The sequence below is a fragment of the Emydura macquarii genome, unplaced genomic scaffold (genome assembly GCF_026122565.2).
Source record: "Emydura macquarii macquarii isolate MOO-44397 ecotype Brisbane River unplaced genomic scaffold, CSIRO-AGI_Emac_v2 contig_369, whole genome shotgun sequence".
Classification (NCBI taxonomy): Eukaryota; Metazoa; Chordata; order Testudines; family Chelidae; genus Emydura; species Emydura macquarii.
Genome location: NW_027130506.1, coordinates 5,761,129 through 5,776,792, shown reverse-complemented (window position 1 = coordinate 5,776,792; position 15,664 = coordinate 5,761,129). Strand labels below are relative to the sequence as shown.

The 15,664-nt window shown below is 40.7% G+C and overlaps 1 protein-coding gene across 1 annotated transcript in view; it reads right to left on the bottom strand.

Annotated features, from left to right (window-relative positions):
* The window catches only part of FER1L6 (fer-1 like family member 6), a 124,038-nt gene that overhangs the window by 42,759 nt on the left and 65,615 nt on the right, over window positions 1-15,664 (bottom strand). The window contains exons 14-22 of the mRNA XM_067530267.1: window positions 13,002-13,122; window positions 11,348-11,448; window positions 10,597-10,687; window positions 8,953-9,072; window positions 7,407-7,559; window positions 5,119-5,305; window positions 4,254-4,378; window positions 1,358-1,492; window positions 566-715 (exon numbers count right to left, since the gene is read on the bottom strand). Coding sequence (XP_067386368.1) covers window positions 566-715; window positions 1,358-1,492; window positions 4,254-4,378; window positions 5,119-5,305; window positions 7,407-7,559; window positions 8,953-9,072; window positions 10,597-10,687; window positions 11,348-11,448; window positions 13,002-13,122 — 1,183 coding nt within the window. The remainder of the gene's footprint in view (window positions 1-565; window positions 716-1,357; window positions 1,493-4,253; window positions 4,379-5,118; window positions 5,306-7,406; window positions 7,560-8,952; window positions 9,073-10,596; window positions 10,688-11,347; window positions 11,449-13,001; window positions 13,123-15,664) is intronic.

The window sequence follows — 15,664 nt, the reverse complement described above, 5'->3', positions numbered from 1 at the left end:
AATAGAATTAGAGCTGGGTAAAACCAGTGTAAATGAATGGAGACCCAGGCCAGAGGATTCAGAGGGCCAGCAGCAGTGGGAATAGGGGCAGTGTTTATTGCTCCGATTGCACAATGAGCAGGAATGACAGCTGCATTGTGTTCTAGGCACATGAGATGTAAAGGCGAAAGGGTCCAATTCTACCCTCTCATGGGTGCAATTCCCACTGCATTTAACAAGGGATGCACCTGTCTGAGTAAGGGCAGGACTAGGACTGGGGATGTAAAAGCCTAATCATTTAAATAGTAATTAGCTGAGGGGGAGGGGAGCGGCAGCTGGGCTTGACTCCCCATGAGCGAGCGAGAGCAGCCCAGCTGCTCTTGCTCACAGGGAGGCGCGGAGCCCAGTGCAGCTCCCCCCACCCCAAGCATTTAACCATTTAAATGTTCTATTTTTAGAACATTTAAACGGATTCTTTATTAAACAAATTTTTACATCCCTAACTGGGACCAGGGTGTTTCTTTCTATCCTACATGTTTTTATGTGCCCCAAAGGTAATGTTAATAATCAAATGATTCTAACTCACCTGCAGCAGCTCGAATGCAGCAAGAAGGTCTCCTCCAGACAGATTTCCACAATGCACTGGGTGATAAGACAGTTTAGGTGGCTCATATTTCTCATCTGCAAGTCTCACCACTGGGGCAGCCACTGTTGAGCCAATATAGTCTGATTTACCCTAGATAAATAAGGATACATACATCAGTCTTTTTTGGAAGAGGTCAGAACATAGCAGCAGCTTTAGGGACATAGCTCCTCCTGCCTTAGATCCCAATGTGGGAAATGGGCTTTTAATGTATATGACAAAACTGACCAATGAGGTGCACAGCAAAATACAATGGAGGGCAACTACAGAAATGAAGTAGGATGAATTTCTTGAAACTCATCTGAAGTTCACCAATGCCATGGTTTCACAATTCAGCAGTTCTGAAGGCAATATCCTAAGAAACAGTGAGATGGTGCCAGATTTCTGTGGGCTGGAGATAAATTTGGGTCACTAAATATACATAAATATAATATTTACAATTGTGTACACGTAAAAAGATGTTTCTACTGCAAACCCTTTTTTGGATGTAAGAATCAAGCTGGAACAACAAGGCCATGAGGTTACAAAGACATAACTGAGGACTGGGGATAAATCTGGTTCTTAGACTACTTCCCATTACAATATTAATCTCCATTTCCAAAGGCCAAAAACTGATTTACATGGCCAGGGAAGCTATTTTTCAAATGTCTGTTAAATGACCTAGCTTTGATTTTTACATAGATAATACTTTATACGGCAACAATTCAGATTTTTTAATAAGTATTTCATCTTTACCACTGCATCGTCATCATACAGCTCTATGACAATCACTGGTGGGAATTCAGCAATTTCCTTTCCATCACCATGGAGCTTAATGTTTTTGAAGAGCAGCATCTGATTCCACGTAGGGGATAACGTCTGAGAAATGATCTAGTGAAAAACAAACAACATATTAAGAAGGCTGTTAAAGGACTGATTGATGTGCTCCAGCAGAAAGTGGATGCACTGTGATGGAATCCTTTTCAACGGTCTAAACTATTAAAAGACGGTGAAATTCACCCCCTGTACAAAGTCAGCACAAGGCCTATTCACCACTTACAGCCCATTTTAAACGTCACTCATCTCTGCAGAGGGCCTGCATTAAAGCATGCCTGCATGCAAGCCTCATTTAGTGCCCAGTCCAGCAAAGTACTTAAGCGCATATGTAACTTTTGACTTCAATAGGATTAGTCATGTACCTAAAATTATGTATGTGCTTAAATTGTTTGCTGGACTGGGGCCTTAAAACCTTAACATGGGCCTTCATAAATGCAACAAAAGCCCTTCCCATGCAAACAAATACCACCCATGTGCATTCTGAGCTGTAAAAGTTCCCTCCTCTTCCCCTGCTTGCCTTACAGACTCTTCCTGCACATAATACAAGATATATCTTGCAGTTCTTCTGCATGCAAAACTCATGCTGCAGTCTATGGGAAGGTTGCCTGTTTAGACACTGCAGGGTCAGGCCCTGTATAGTTAAAATAAGGGCTTTTCTCAAAGTGTATTCCACTTTTTTATTCTGTGGGGTAAACATTTTCCAAGCCATTTTTCTTCAAATACATTAATAACATACAATGTTCTTATTGAATTAGGTAATTTATTGATTAATTCATAACAAATCCGTCATTTTTATTTTTATTTTCAATTTGCTGCTGCACTTCAGATATGCTGGGCTGTTCAATGCACTTCCTCAAATACAAAGTTTAACTGCTTTGGCAAGAAAAGTATCTACCAATGTTAAATATTGAAGGAAAAAATATCCACTGCAAAATACGACTCTCAGAATCTGCTGTTGTTCTGTTAAATGGAAATGTCTTCTTTCACTATGGCTTACTGGAGCTTGGCAGACACCATTCTAAAAACAATTCAAGTGATTGCCTATAGTATTTTATTCAGTTACTTTGCACTATGTGTGTACAAAATCCTGTCACATATGGGTCTACTCACAGGTAAGCTAGTTTATACCACAATCACCTCCACTGACATCCAGAGGGCTACAATGGGCTAAACTAAATTTAACTGAATTGAGCATAAACATGAGTGTAAAACAGGCATAAAAGTGAGAGCAGAATCAGGCCCTATGACTTTAAAGACACACCTGCATAGAGAAATCTTTTCCTCCCTTGCCCTCCAAAATCTGGTGCTATAGAAACTTCCTTCAGAGAGCCAGAAGGGGTTAAACTTTATTTTTCTTAAAGCCTGTTACACTCTGAAAAGTGACTCTGTAAAAATAGCTTGATTTGGATTCCACATTATTGATTCCTAATGATTTCTGTATCAAATGTGCTCGGTTTACAAAGGAAATAGTGGGTTTCCTAACTTCCACCCTTGCAAACTTAAACTGGGCTCAGAGAGGTTCTTTCCATCATGCTGGGTGAGTGAAGTGAAATCCAGCTCTCCCACCCAACCAGGGCCAGGTTGCAGTCCCTCCCACCTTCCCCACGGGTACCAAATCAGCCGTCCCTGGTACTGGTTGCACAGTGTACTGAAACCACAGGATCTGGGTAGTAGCCCCTCTCTTATCCATAGGGAACTCATGGCCCATTCCAAAATGTCCCTTCAAGCCAATCTATGTGAGGCTGGTATGGAGACCAATTTTCCAATGCAAAGGCATCTCTAGGAGGCTACTCAATGAGCAACTATTTTGCAGGACTCAAGCAATGCAGAGGACCTCTGCAGCAGGTGTGCATTCCACATGGTAATGCCTCTCTGAAATCATCCTTGTGCACTACTAAACTCCATTCTAAAGGGCCAGACTGACTCACATAACCACAGAAGCGCTTTGGGGTGTTTTTTTAAGTGACTCAGCAGTGATCTTTACAGACACATAAACAGTGGAGGGGATTCAGGGTGCAACATCTATTCTCCTTGCAGTGGGAATGGCCTAGTCTCAAATTCTAAAGAGGGATTAATTTCAGAGCAATACAATCCAGCCAGCACTTGCTGTTTTGGTCCAATAATCTCAGAGAATCAAATATCCAATGGGGTCAAGACAGATTAGCACTAGTCTAACTGAAGCCCAAAACAGGCTGCAGACCAATTACAGTTGGAGAGCAGATACAAGGCTGCATCGCTTTACATATGCTATGGCATCAAGACCGCTATCCAGGATGATACGTTTGTTAATGTAATCATACCAAGAACTAGAATGGCAGTGGTGTCTCTCTTTAATCACAGGCACATGTCGTCAAAACAGATGGCCCTGTTAGGACTTCGGTTTTCAACATCAACTCTTGGTATTCACAGGCTGAAAACCAGTGCTATGATATCGTATATACTCTGACAGGCACTAAAAGAAACCTCAAATAAGTAACCGCTTGTTTTAATAATATACTAGTCCTTTACTTAACTACCATACTGAGATGTTGTGAAGGTTAATTCATTGCCGTTTGTAAAGCACTTTGAGATCCTTAGACAGAAGGGGCTACAGAAATGTAAAGTATTATTCTCATTTTACAGAAAGGGAAACTGAAACACTTAATGCTGGCCATTATCAGTGACAGAAACTGTGCTAGGTGGACCACTGGTCTGATCTGGTAAGGTAATTCCTAATTGCCTTTGAAAAAATCAAGGTTTTTTCTCATTTTAGCCACTTTAATGAGAAATCAAAGTTCCTTATTTACCCAAGGAGAAGGATGACTTTACAACTTACCTTGGTGGTCTGGCAGTGCGAAACAAATGTAACTTTGGCAAAAGGATCCGAAAGTCCAGAGCTGTCTGCTGCAATGAGCCCCCTGGCCTGATACATGTGGGCTCTTAACTGGAATTGGTGCTGAGCTGTGTCATGACAATGAATACAATGTTATCAGTTTTGGGGAAATGATACCACAAGCACATGGGAAGAGGACATAAAAAGAATACCAATATCTACCACCCACATATCCCAAAACCTTCTACAACATTTGAGTCTCACAGCACTCCAATGAGATAGGGAAGTGCGATCACCATTTTACAAATGGGACATCTGAGGGACAGAGAGATCACATGATAGCTCGAAATTCACACAGTCAATAACCCAGCTCTGCTAATTTCCAGTCTTTTCTCTCATCACTTGCCCATGCTGTCTCCCTAGGTATATTTATTATCTAGTATGTATTCTAGCACGTATGCTTTTATCAAGAGATCCATGGGAAGCCCCATCATTTGGGACATTTTAAACTAGGGAGCACAAACAGTGCAACGTGTGCTAAGGGCGACAGTCCTGCACTGAGAGGGAGATGGAATGAAGGGCACAATGTAGTGGATCTTTTCCATCTCTAATGTCTATGATTCCATGAAGCATCAATGGAGGTCCCGAGCATTCAGCAGCTGTCAAGGTGGCAGTCAGCAAGTAGTCACTGTCTATGACCAAACAATGTGTTAAAATGTTAATTTAAGCGGTTTTTTTGGTGGGGGAGGGGAATGCAGTTATTTCAAGTAGATGTTTTGTAGCCCTCCTATATTAGAGCACCTTGTGTCTAATGTACCGTACTACCACTAAGTGCCCTTGTTACTGTGCTGCAGAAGTATTGTCTTACTTTTGTACACCAGACTGGCAGGTGAAGGAGTAGCATGATGCCCTGTACCAGCTGTGGTAAGCACTTCCGTCTCGTGTCCCATGGGTAAATTCTCCATAATGGTATGGGCATACTTGGCAGAACCAAGCCATAGATAGGTGTCTACTTTTGCATGTACATTCCAACCCGGCAGACGTTTTCCTGGTAACTGAAGAAACACGTGTCACCAACAAATGCAAAGTAAGACAGATCACTGAATGTTATGTGTCATTTGGCCAAGCTGCACTGCTGAAGAGAGGAGCATCCACTCAGTTGATATACTGATAAATGCTATGCCTACATAATCACAGAATCATAGAAATGTAGGACTAAAAGAGACTACCCTTACCATTATGAAGTTTTTCCTGAATTCTAACCTGAGTTTCCATTGCCACAGATTAAGCTCATTATTTCTTGTCCTCTACGCAATGGATAAGGAGAACAATCTATGACCCTCCTCTTTATAACAACATTTTATGTACTTGAAGATCGTTATCATGCCTTCCCCTTTCCCCGTCTACTCTTCTCCAGACGTAACAACTCAATTTTTTCAGTCTTTCTTTGTAGGTCATGTTTTCTAGACCTTTACTCATTTTTGTTGCTCTTCTCTGGACTTTTTTTTTATGTTTGTCCACATCTTTCCCAAAGTGTGGTGTCCATAACTGGACACAGTACTTAGTAGAATGGAAGAATTACATCTTTTCTCTTGCTTACAACACTACTGCGAATACATCCCAGAATGATGTTTGCTTTTTTTGCAACAGAATGACATTGGTGACTCATATTTAGTTTGTGATCCACTATAATCTCCAGATTCTTTTTTGCAATACTCCTTCCTAGCCAGTCATTTCCCATTCTGTATTTGTGTAATTGATTATTCCTTCCTAAATTTAATACTTTACGTTTGTCCTTTTTGAATTTCATCCTATTTATTTCAGACCATTTTCCCAGTTTGTCAAGATCATTTTGAATTCTAATCCTGTCCTCCAAAGTGCTGGCAACCCATCCCAGCTTGGTATTGTCACAGACTTTATAAGTGTACTCTCTATGCCATTATCTAAACCATTTATGAAGATATTCAATAGAACCAGACTCAGGACAGATCTCTGAGGCACCCCACTCAGTATGTCTTTCCAGCTTGACTGTGAACCATTGATTATTACTCTCTGAGTAAGTTTTCCAACCAGTTGTGCACCATCTTTTTAGTAGGTTCATCTAGGCTATATTCCCCTGGTTTGCTTCTGAGAAGGTCATGTAAGACAGTATCAAAAGCATTAATAAAGTCAAGATATATCACATCAGCTATTTCCCTCCTATCTACAAGGCTTGTTACCCTGTCAAAGAAAGCTATTACGTTGGTTTAACATTATCTGTTCTTGACAAATCAATGCTGACTATTACTTATGACCTATTATTTTATAGGTGCTTACAAACTGATTGTTTGATTATTTTCTCCATTATATTTCTGGGTACCGAAGTTAAGCTGACTGGTCTATGAGTCCTTGGGTTATGCATATTCCCCTTTTTATAGATAAGTACTATATTTGTCCTTTTTTCAGTTCTCTGGGTTCTCTCTCATCATCCACGATTTCTCAAAGATAATAGCTAATGGCGCAGAGATATTGTCAGCCAGTTCCTTAAGTATTCTAGAATATATTACATCAGGCCCTGCTGACCTGAAATCATAATGGGGATGCGAACTACTTGGTACAATGTATTTCAAGATTCTAAGCAATGAAGAGATAACAAGTCTGCTTCCAGTGATCTGTTCATGCTAAATAATAGCTGTAAATTTGCTTCTGGTGTTTGCTATGTTACATTTCCCAGTCTTTGGCCCACTGTCCACCTTATGCTGCTTCCCTACTGTATTGTAGCTGCTCCTAAATAAGACAAAATTACTTCATAGAGCAGGTCAGAAAACTTTTGATAAACCCAAAGATTCCTTGAAGATTGAATTTCAGGTGTCTGGTATCTAAAATGATGTCCTCTCTTTCTCCTGCATAATTTCACTCTGAAAACATTTAAGGCAGACAGATGAGGGCTGAGTGAAACATGGATAAGAATAAACGAGAGTTCTGTGGCACTTTAAAGACTAACACATTTAATTTAAATGTGTTAGTCTTTAGAGTGCCACAGAACTCTCGTTGTTTTTGCTGTATACAGACTAACACGGCTACCCCTCTGGAACTGTTCTACATGGATAAGAATGGTCTCCATGGAGTTATCTGCTAAAAACATGTTTGTAAATGATTAAAATGTCCCAGACTTACTTTCAGGAAATGGGTTTTAATCTTCCCACAGTTTTTGCCTCTTTGTTCATTCACAGGGGAATAGAACACTTCTTTTGCTGGGATTCTTGCATATGCAACTCTTTTGTTGTTGCTGAGCATCCAGATGAACACATCAGGAACAGTATGCTGTGGCTATTAAAACAACATGGAACAGAACTAGTATGCTTTGACCACTAGAGCTGCATTAACAAATGTTCTTTTTATGAGCAACGATCATTAATTTTTGTTATACATCAACTAACAGAAGCTGACTCCTTTCAACAATTCGGCAAGACAAAGCCAGCCTTTCCTAAGAAGAGACAGCCAAGAATCAAACTAGAGAACCTATCCATTCAAATTCACACCTAAAACTCCATACACCACATTGTGATACATAAAATCTGCCCAAACCTCAGTCCCTGAATACAGCCAGAGTTTGCGCCTTTTAAAGTTTTACATTTTAAGCTTTTAAGGAGCTCACTCTGTTCAAACTACCGAAGAGAGAGTTAGGAGGTGATTTGATCAAGGGCTATAAGGGCCTACACAGAGAAAACGTATCACATACTAAAGGATCTTTATTGAAGCAGATACAGGCATAACAAGATGCCATGGATGGAAGTCGAAGCTACAGAAATTCAAACTAGAAATAAACTGCAAATTCTGAATGGAGAATCTTGCCAAAGGACATGATGGATACACCATTACTAGAGGTCTTTATATCAAGATTGGCTATAAATCTAACAGAGACGCTATAGCTCCACCAGAAGTTATGGGACTTGAGGCAAAAATCACTGGGACGTGCTATGCAGGTGGTCAGCCTGGACATTCATAATAGCCCCTTCTGATCTTAAAATCTACGGACTTGATACTCATTTACCCTAGGCCATAGAGAAAATGAGAATCAGAGCCCAGGATTCTATTTTCCATGAGGTCATGGTTGATTGAGATCTCCCAGGCACATGGAATAGCAGCGCAGCCACTGTGTGGCTGAGACTGCAACAGGGCTCACTACCCTCTTTTGTGAGAGAAAGGGAGATTTGCTGGGGGATCCACCGTGGATCCTCCATGTAACCCCAGGTCCACTGGTCACAATCCCCCTCTTCCACATCCCCTCACGCTAGTGAAAGTTAAGCCTTCACAGACACAGTTGTGTGGCAGGCAGAGGGTGGAGATCCCCTATGGGATACCCTGCATACTGTTACGTCATCCTGCACCTTTCATTCAGATGCTTCTTTTGCCCTAGATTCTTTGTTAAATTTCAGATGAAATCTCACCAGGAGGCCTAACATTCTTTATTTAGGCAAACGCACATACAGTATATCTAGTTTGTCCCTGTCACAGTGTTCTGGCCACAACCCGATTTCCCAGGACATACCCCATGCCAGGGGCTGTACGTGAGGAGATACAGAGCAGTGGGGATCCCCAGGTAGTCAGTCAAGCCAAGATCTAGCCAAAGGCTTTACTGATTGTACCAAATTATAAAGACTTGTGTCTAAAGCATTAGACATTGTGACCTAGGTAAAGTCCTGTGTCAATGATGAATTACCTCATCAACCAAGAATCGAATTCTCTCTACAAAGTTCTGTGTTTCACGCATCAGTTCATCTATTGACATCTTCTTTTTCTGCTGCTGGACAATTCTTTTGGCATCGGAGGACATTGCTTCCTGGAACAGGAATAGACCATATGTAGGTATTTCATATATACTTCCAAGTTCATGAAAAACATATTTCAAAATATCTAACTAGACATGCAAGGGAAAGCAATTATTCAGCTTCACTCTGAAAAATGTTGTTTTTCAAATGTCAAAGCTGAGGGCAAATTAAATTTCATGGGATTATTCCATCTGTATAAAACATGCATTTGCTCCACTCTCTGTGTGTATTTCTACATTGGAGGTCCCCAGAAATTTGTGTTTACTGCTTCTAGCACAATGGGGCCCTGATCCTGATGGAAGGCTTTGATCAATATTGTACCACAAACAATGCATTAAAATAATATATACATTTACTGGGAAACCACAAGATATAATAGAAAATGCAGGCCTATTAAGATAAAAGTAAAAATCCCTCTGTATACATATATACTGCATAATAATGATATTTTATTATACTAATATGATCCTGCTCCTGAAAAGTGGTGTTAAATTCACTGGGCGTTGCTAGTACTCCTCAACCCTCTGGATCAGTCCCCCTATGTGTATATATTAAAAATGGACCATCTGATACTGAGAAAGAGTGGCCCATTGGTTAGGTTGGTTACTGAGGCTTTCTGTGTAGACTTGGGCAATTCACTTAGCCTCTCTGTCCGAGCTCCTCAATGGATCTTTGCTCAGTTCCTCATCTGTAACATGGAGGTTACAGTATTTCTGTACTTCACAGGGTTGTTGTGAAGAAACATACATAAAGATTATGTGGCACTCAGATACTATAGTAATGGGGGCCATATAAGATAGATAGCACAAAGATTTATATACATATAATATAGGGAGAGATACAAAAATGTATGGATATTTAATTCTGCTTGCATATTCCGGGCCAGATTCTCATTTAATGTAAGGTCCTTTCATGCCACTCTGGCAATGTAAATGGGCCTTAAAATGGATGCAGATGTACCAGAGCAATATAAAAGGGGCTTAGCAGAAATGAAAATCAAAATCAGACAACAGAATTAACGTCGAAAAATCAATAAGCATGAACATGTTTAAATATACACATACATTTATTTATAAATAATTTATCTGTGGCCATTGCTATATCAAGAGATATATGTTAAAATATGATGGACCTGATTCTTCTATCATTTAGGCCCAGATCCAGCAAAGCAATCAAGCATGGGCTAAATCAGTGCCTTACACTCATGTAAATCAAGACTAACTTCACTGAACTCTCAGTTGCACTACTGTAAAATCAGGGTAGGTGTTAAGAAGAACCAAGCTTGCTGCTGTAATTGCTTATGTCATGTTACATATTGAAAATAATATGTTCAAAATCACTTTAAAGTCTCTTAAAAATTTTGCTTAACAGAGTAGCCTTTAAAAAAAAAAAAGCTCTTGGATGCAAATTTTCACAGCATTATGAAGCATTCTGCCACTGAGAAACCAACTCCAAATTACTACATGCACAGTGTGTATGCTTAAGATTAACTCATTATATATTGTGCCACTGCTTAAAGAGAGACCCTTTCATACCAGTTCTTGCCTGCACATCATGAGTCTCTTTTTGTCCAAAGCAGTCTGGTTCGTCCCACGAGGCTTCTTTTCAGCATTAGTGATGAAGGCTCTATGATCAGGGTACAGGAATATAGAAGCATTTTTTTTATTAGTTAGGTTACTTTATTATTAAAAGAGACTTCAAGTGGATTATTATCTGGTACAATGCATGAAGCTGAAGATGGTGATGCTGAAATTGTCAGTCTAATATAAATGTTGAGGAACCACCTATACTAGAGAGAGTTAAGAAGCACATACAATCTGTACTGTAATGTTCAGATATAAATTAATTCACGGTTGGGCTTTGCCCCTATTTTGGGTCCAGTCCTGTCCAGGACCCAATGGCCCGATCAAGGCCTGATGGGAGTTCTTCCTGTACAAGGAGACCCTCTGTATTCATTTTTATTTTGCATTATTTTATAATATGTCTACCTTACTGTTTCTCAATTATTCTCATATAAATGTTTTATTCTGAGAGTCCAAAAAGCCTAAGACCAAATCCAATAATTGGCAGATGGAAAACAAGTCCTGGAAATTAAATAAAATATAGTTATATTGTATAAAATATGAGCCAGAGGTTGTAAAATTCTTTGTTTTTACAGCGGAATACAAAGTACAGCAAATTAAGCTCATTGTATTTTTCATACAATGCCAATTTCTGGGTCCATAGCCTGGAATTTGCTGCCAGTGTATAAAGTATACTTGATGCTCTGCTAGTAAATTAGGTTACCTGCATTGACTAATAAAAGCATTTAGAGTGGTGCTCATTTTCTCTTCTGATGCAGCCTCTGAAACCTTGATCAAATCTTTTACTTCCTCTAGCCCTTCTTCCTAAGAACAAGATATGAAAAAAACAGTTGTATAAAGAAGAACACATTGTCAGTCTAATAATTTATACTATGGTTATTCAGAGTCTATCCAGGAAGAGGAAGGTGATCTAGCAACCTGAAAAGTATGAGCTTCAAAATACCACTAAGCTTGGCGCCTGCAAAGGAAGGAACGCAAGTGTGTGACTGGGTTTGGGCCTTTCTACAGCCTTCCCAGCACTGATATGTATTGATTTAGGGGACATCTTTTTTACCTTATTTGTAAAGTGAGTGGGGAGTATTCTCTTGTGGTTAGATTATAAGACTTTGGGTTTCTTGGATTCTATCATTAGCCCTGCCATTAGCTAGATGTTTGTTTTAGGCAAGTGGCTTAGGTCAAAATTGTTGAATCTGGGTGCCTAAAATGACACACTTATGTTCATATATAAGGCCCAATGCAATGCTCAGTGACATCAATGGGGATCGGACTGAGCCCTAAAGTATTTAAATAAGTAGCTGGATGTTTAGAGGTGACCAAAGTAACAGCTGTAGGTGCTTAGCCACTCTGAAAAGTTGCATATGCTGACTGCAATGGGCTGTCCCATTCAGGAGACAGGCTGTGCCACTGATTTAACAAGGGTTAAATCAAAAGGCAAAATAATCTGCTGTGGTTCTAAGACCCTCTACTCCCGATGCAGCACAGCTCCCTACGTGGGTGTTTCCTCTCCTGCTGCGGCTGCATAATCTGTGGGCTGGAATAACTCCCTTGCTTCAGCTGCAGTGGGGAAAGCCATCTACTCTCTTCACTTACGTGCAAGTAGGGAGCAGAGAATCTCTGTCCTTCACTGAGTCTTTGTGGGGAGCCTGTTTATCAGATATGCTGGTGGAGATCCCTGAATGAAGGGCTGTGGGAAAGGTCCCTTTCCCCAATGTATTGCTATTGGAGATGCTTCTGGGACAAACACAGAACCCCTTGTCTTCTCCTGGGATAAGGTCTGTTTAGAGCTATTGAGTTGGGAGGGGTGCTTCAGACTATGCCACCCCAGTCAATTAGCCAACCAAGAAGAAATCGTTTGGTGCCCTATACACACTCAGTGGGAGCTTGAATATCCTTTCCAAGGGCTGTACTGCAGTACATAGCAAAAGGATTTGAGGAGAGTCCAGGACTCATCCCTGGAAAGTGGGTGGGTTTAGGCTGCTTCATAATGCCAAGAGTGGCATTACATAAGGGCTTCCTCAGAGGGACAAGGTGAAGCTGCCTATGGTAGCCCAGGACAGGATAGACACCAGACTTGATTGGAAAATGATTTTTTTTCCCCCAAGAAAAATTTAGACACAAACAACAAAATATAGCTTTTGTCAAAATTTTCAGTGAAACACTGAAAACTTGAAATTCTTTCAGTTTTTGACTTAACATTTTTAGTTTTTTGAGGGGGGAAAAACTGAAAATTTCTGAGGAAAGCGGACACTTCCATACAAGTTTTTATTTAGTCAAAAACCCAATTTTCCATCCAAAAAAAAAAACGTTTTGACAGATAATTCCCAACGAATTCTGACCACAGGTAGCACCAGGCTTACCAACAGATCTGCCATTTTCTCTAGGATATTGGACAAGTACAGTCTGAAGGTTTGATCTCCCCAGTGGCTTTTGATATAGACACAGGGCTTCTTTTCCTCATATGGCAAGTAGTGATAGTTCCTGTGGAAATACATTAAATGCTGTGAGCAGTCTGTAGTAAGATGTGAATCACTGGAGTCAAATTCAGAGGGATATGTAAGGCAGTGCAATTTGCACATCAGTGAGTGAAAAGGAGCCTGAGTGTAAGTTAGTATATAAATCATTGTCTTTCAACCAGTGGCTAGTTGTGAGAAAAGTGCACCCTAAAGGCTGATTTTAAAAAGTCAGCAGCATCCTGCAGTCACTAAATCCTGGTGGAAGCTGGGTAAGGGCAGGAGAAATAGCTTCTCAGGCTTGGTCTACACTTACCTGGCAATTTGGAGGCAGTTGACGGGAGTTACGCAAGCTACACAGAGTAGCTTACGTAACTCCCACCAACTGCTGTACTTCCATTCTGTGCGGTGTCTTCACTGCACTACGCCAATGGGAACTGTGTTCCCGTCGACGCAGCACTACGCCGCTTGAGGAGGTGGTTTTAGTACGTCGACTTCCTGATCGGTTGAGCGGGTCTACACTGACCACCCAGTCAATCCAGTTAAGTCGATCTGATGGTAGCGACTTTGCTGCCGTCAGTGTAGACATACCCTCAGTCTCCAAAAGCAGCATTGTCTCTGAGCTGAGCAAAAGAACATCCCATTAGGCTGAAAACTGTTCACTGAGATGTTCAGGGAATACCTGAGAATAACAAACACATCTGCAGAAATCAGGATTGGTCCCTGAGAAATTAATGAATAGAAAAATAGACTAAATGCACTGGATCTAACTTGGCAATAGCACTATTCATGGGGAAGGATGGCAAAGAAATTAAACCTAGATACATACAGCGCTGCTGAAATGCTGCTGGGTTGGGGGTGGCAACCAACTGGCAACCAGTACATTGGACAACACTGAGAGGAGAGTACATTTGACCTGCTCTTATGAGCAGTGCCATGGGCTTTGTGTAATGTCCACACAGAACACACATACCATGGTCTCTTTAACAATTTGCTTCCCTCAGATTTTTTTCCCCCTTGAATGGGATCCACAGAGACTGACAAGCCGTAAAAGCAATGGGACTGCAGGCTTTCAATGCCAGGACTTACTCAGTAATAAAATGTAGCTAGAACTCCATCTCCTCTCAGGTTTTATTTTTAGTCCAAACCCAGAAACTTACTGTTTTGTACTTTATTTTCTTTTTGCTTCTAGCTACATAAGTTCTCTGTTCATGGAAAATCAGCAAGAGATCAGTTTGGCTGGAAGCTCTGTAAAGCTTACCACACATCTGCCATGCGGCCTGAAGTTTTGACTCAAATTATCACAGTTGCCCTGTTGCAATGCTGCCTCTGAAAGCTACTTTCAAGACAGCTTTGTCATTGCCCAAACGTTGAATTAGTTCTGTCCCATGGTTTCGTGGAGTTTAAAGCCAAAAGGGACCATCAAATCTTCTAGTCTGACCAACTGTATAACAAAGGCCATTACATTTCACCAGTTACCCCTGTATTAAGTCCAATAACCTGGGTTAGACAAAACCATTGCCGTCCTCAGGAGACTAAACTGTTGTGTGCCATAGGCAGAGGACAGAAAAGACTGAGGTGCCACAATGCGCAAGGCCCCTGCAGTGGCAAGGAATTGATTAGGTTTCAAAAGCTTTCCCTTTAGATAAGTATTTCACTGCTACCAATGGCTGCACTCAGCCCCACTGGATTCTACATGCATCAATAAAGGCCTATTCACACCACTCTACTAGTATCAGTGGAGAGGACAGAAACCCATTGAAAATACAGTGTGGCAGTGGCTCTCTGACCTGGTGATTCTGTGGAAGCTGCTGCACACCCATGCTGTGAAGGGGCATACCAGAGAGACAGCCATTCTCTGAGCATATTCCACCTGTAACCACTCAAGTATTTCCACGTAGAAGGTAACAAAGGTAATAAACCATATACTCCCATGAGGCTTGAACTTGAAAACTAGGCTGGATTTTATTGCACCCTTATCTTTAATATAATATTAATTGGGAACATTTCAAGAGAGTAAGGTTACAAAAGGCCCATGCCTTTGGGGAAAAGAAAAATCCATCCACACACTCATCCCCTAGGGAATCATGTGACGGGAACTCATTGAATTATGATTCCCAGAGCTTCTTGGCCCTTTCAAGAGCTGTTGGTGTTGGTTTCGTTTTTTGCAGAGGGGACAATTTGGCCCTATTGTGACAGAGAACACTGTACTCTTAAAAGAGTAAGACTTGACATCCTGTCATTAATCTCTCTATGAGGCACTGAAGAGTCATTTTTTAATGGTTAATTTGTCCTCGTTATACATTTTTATGTTAAATATGAAAAATTCCTGGCAATTCACTGATGCTGTTTGCATGGGTTGGAGGGGCTGCATCTGACGGGTTAGGAAAGCCACTTTCTATTCTTTTGCTAATCAGCTAGGAATGTGAAATGCCAAAGTGGATTTTTTGTTTCTGTTTTTACTGTTAATTTAGGAGTATACGCACAATATTTATCTGACATATTGAATGTCCCACTGAAGTGCTGACTAATACTAAGAATATCCTTTCAGTGATAGTGATTACAATTAC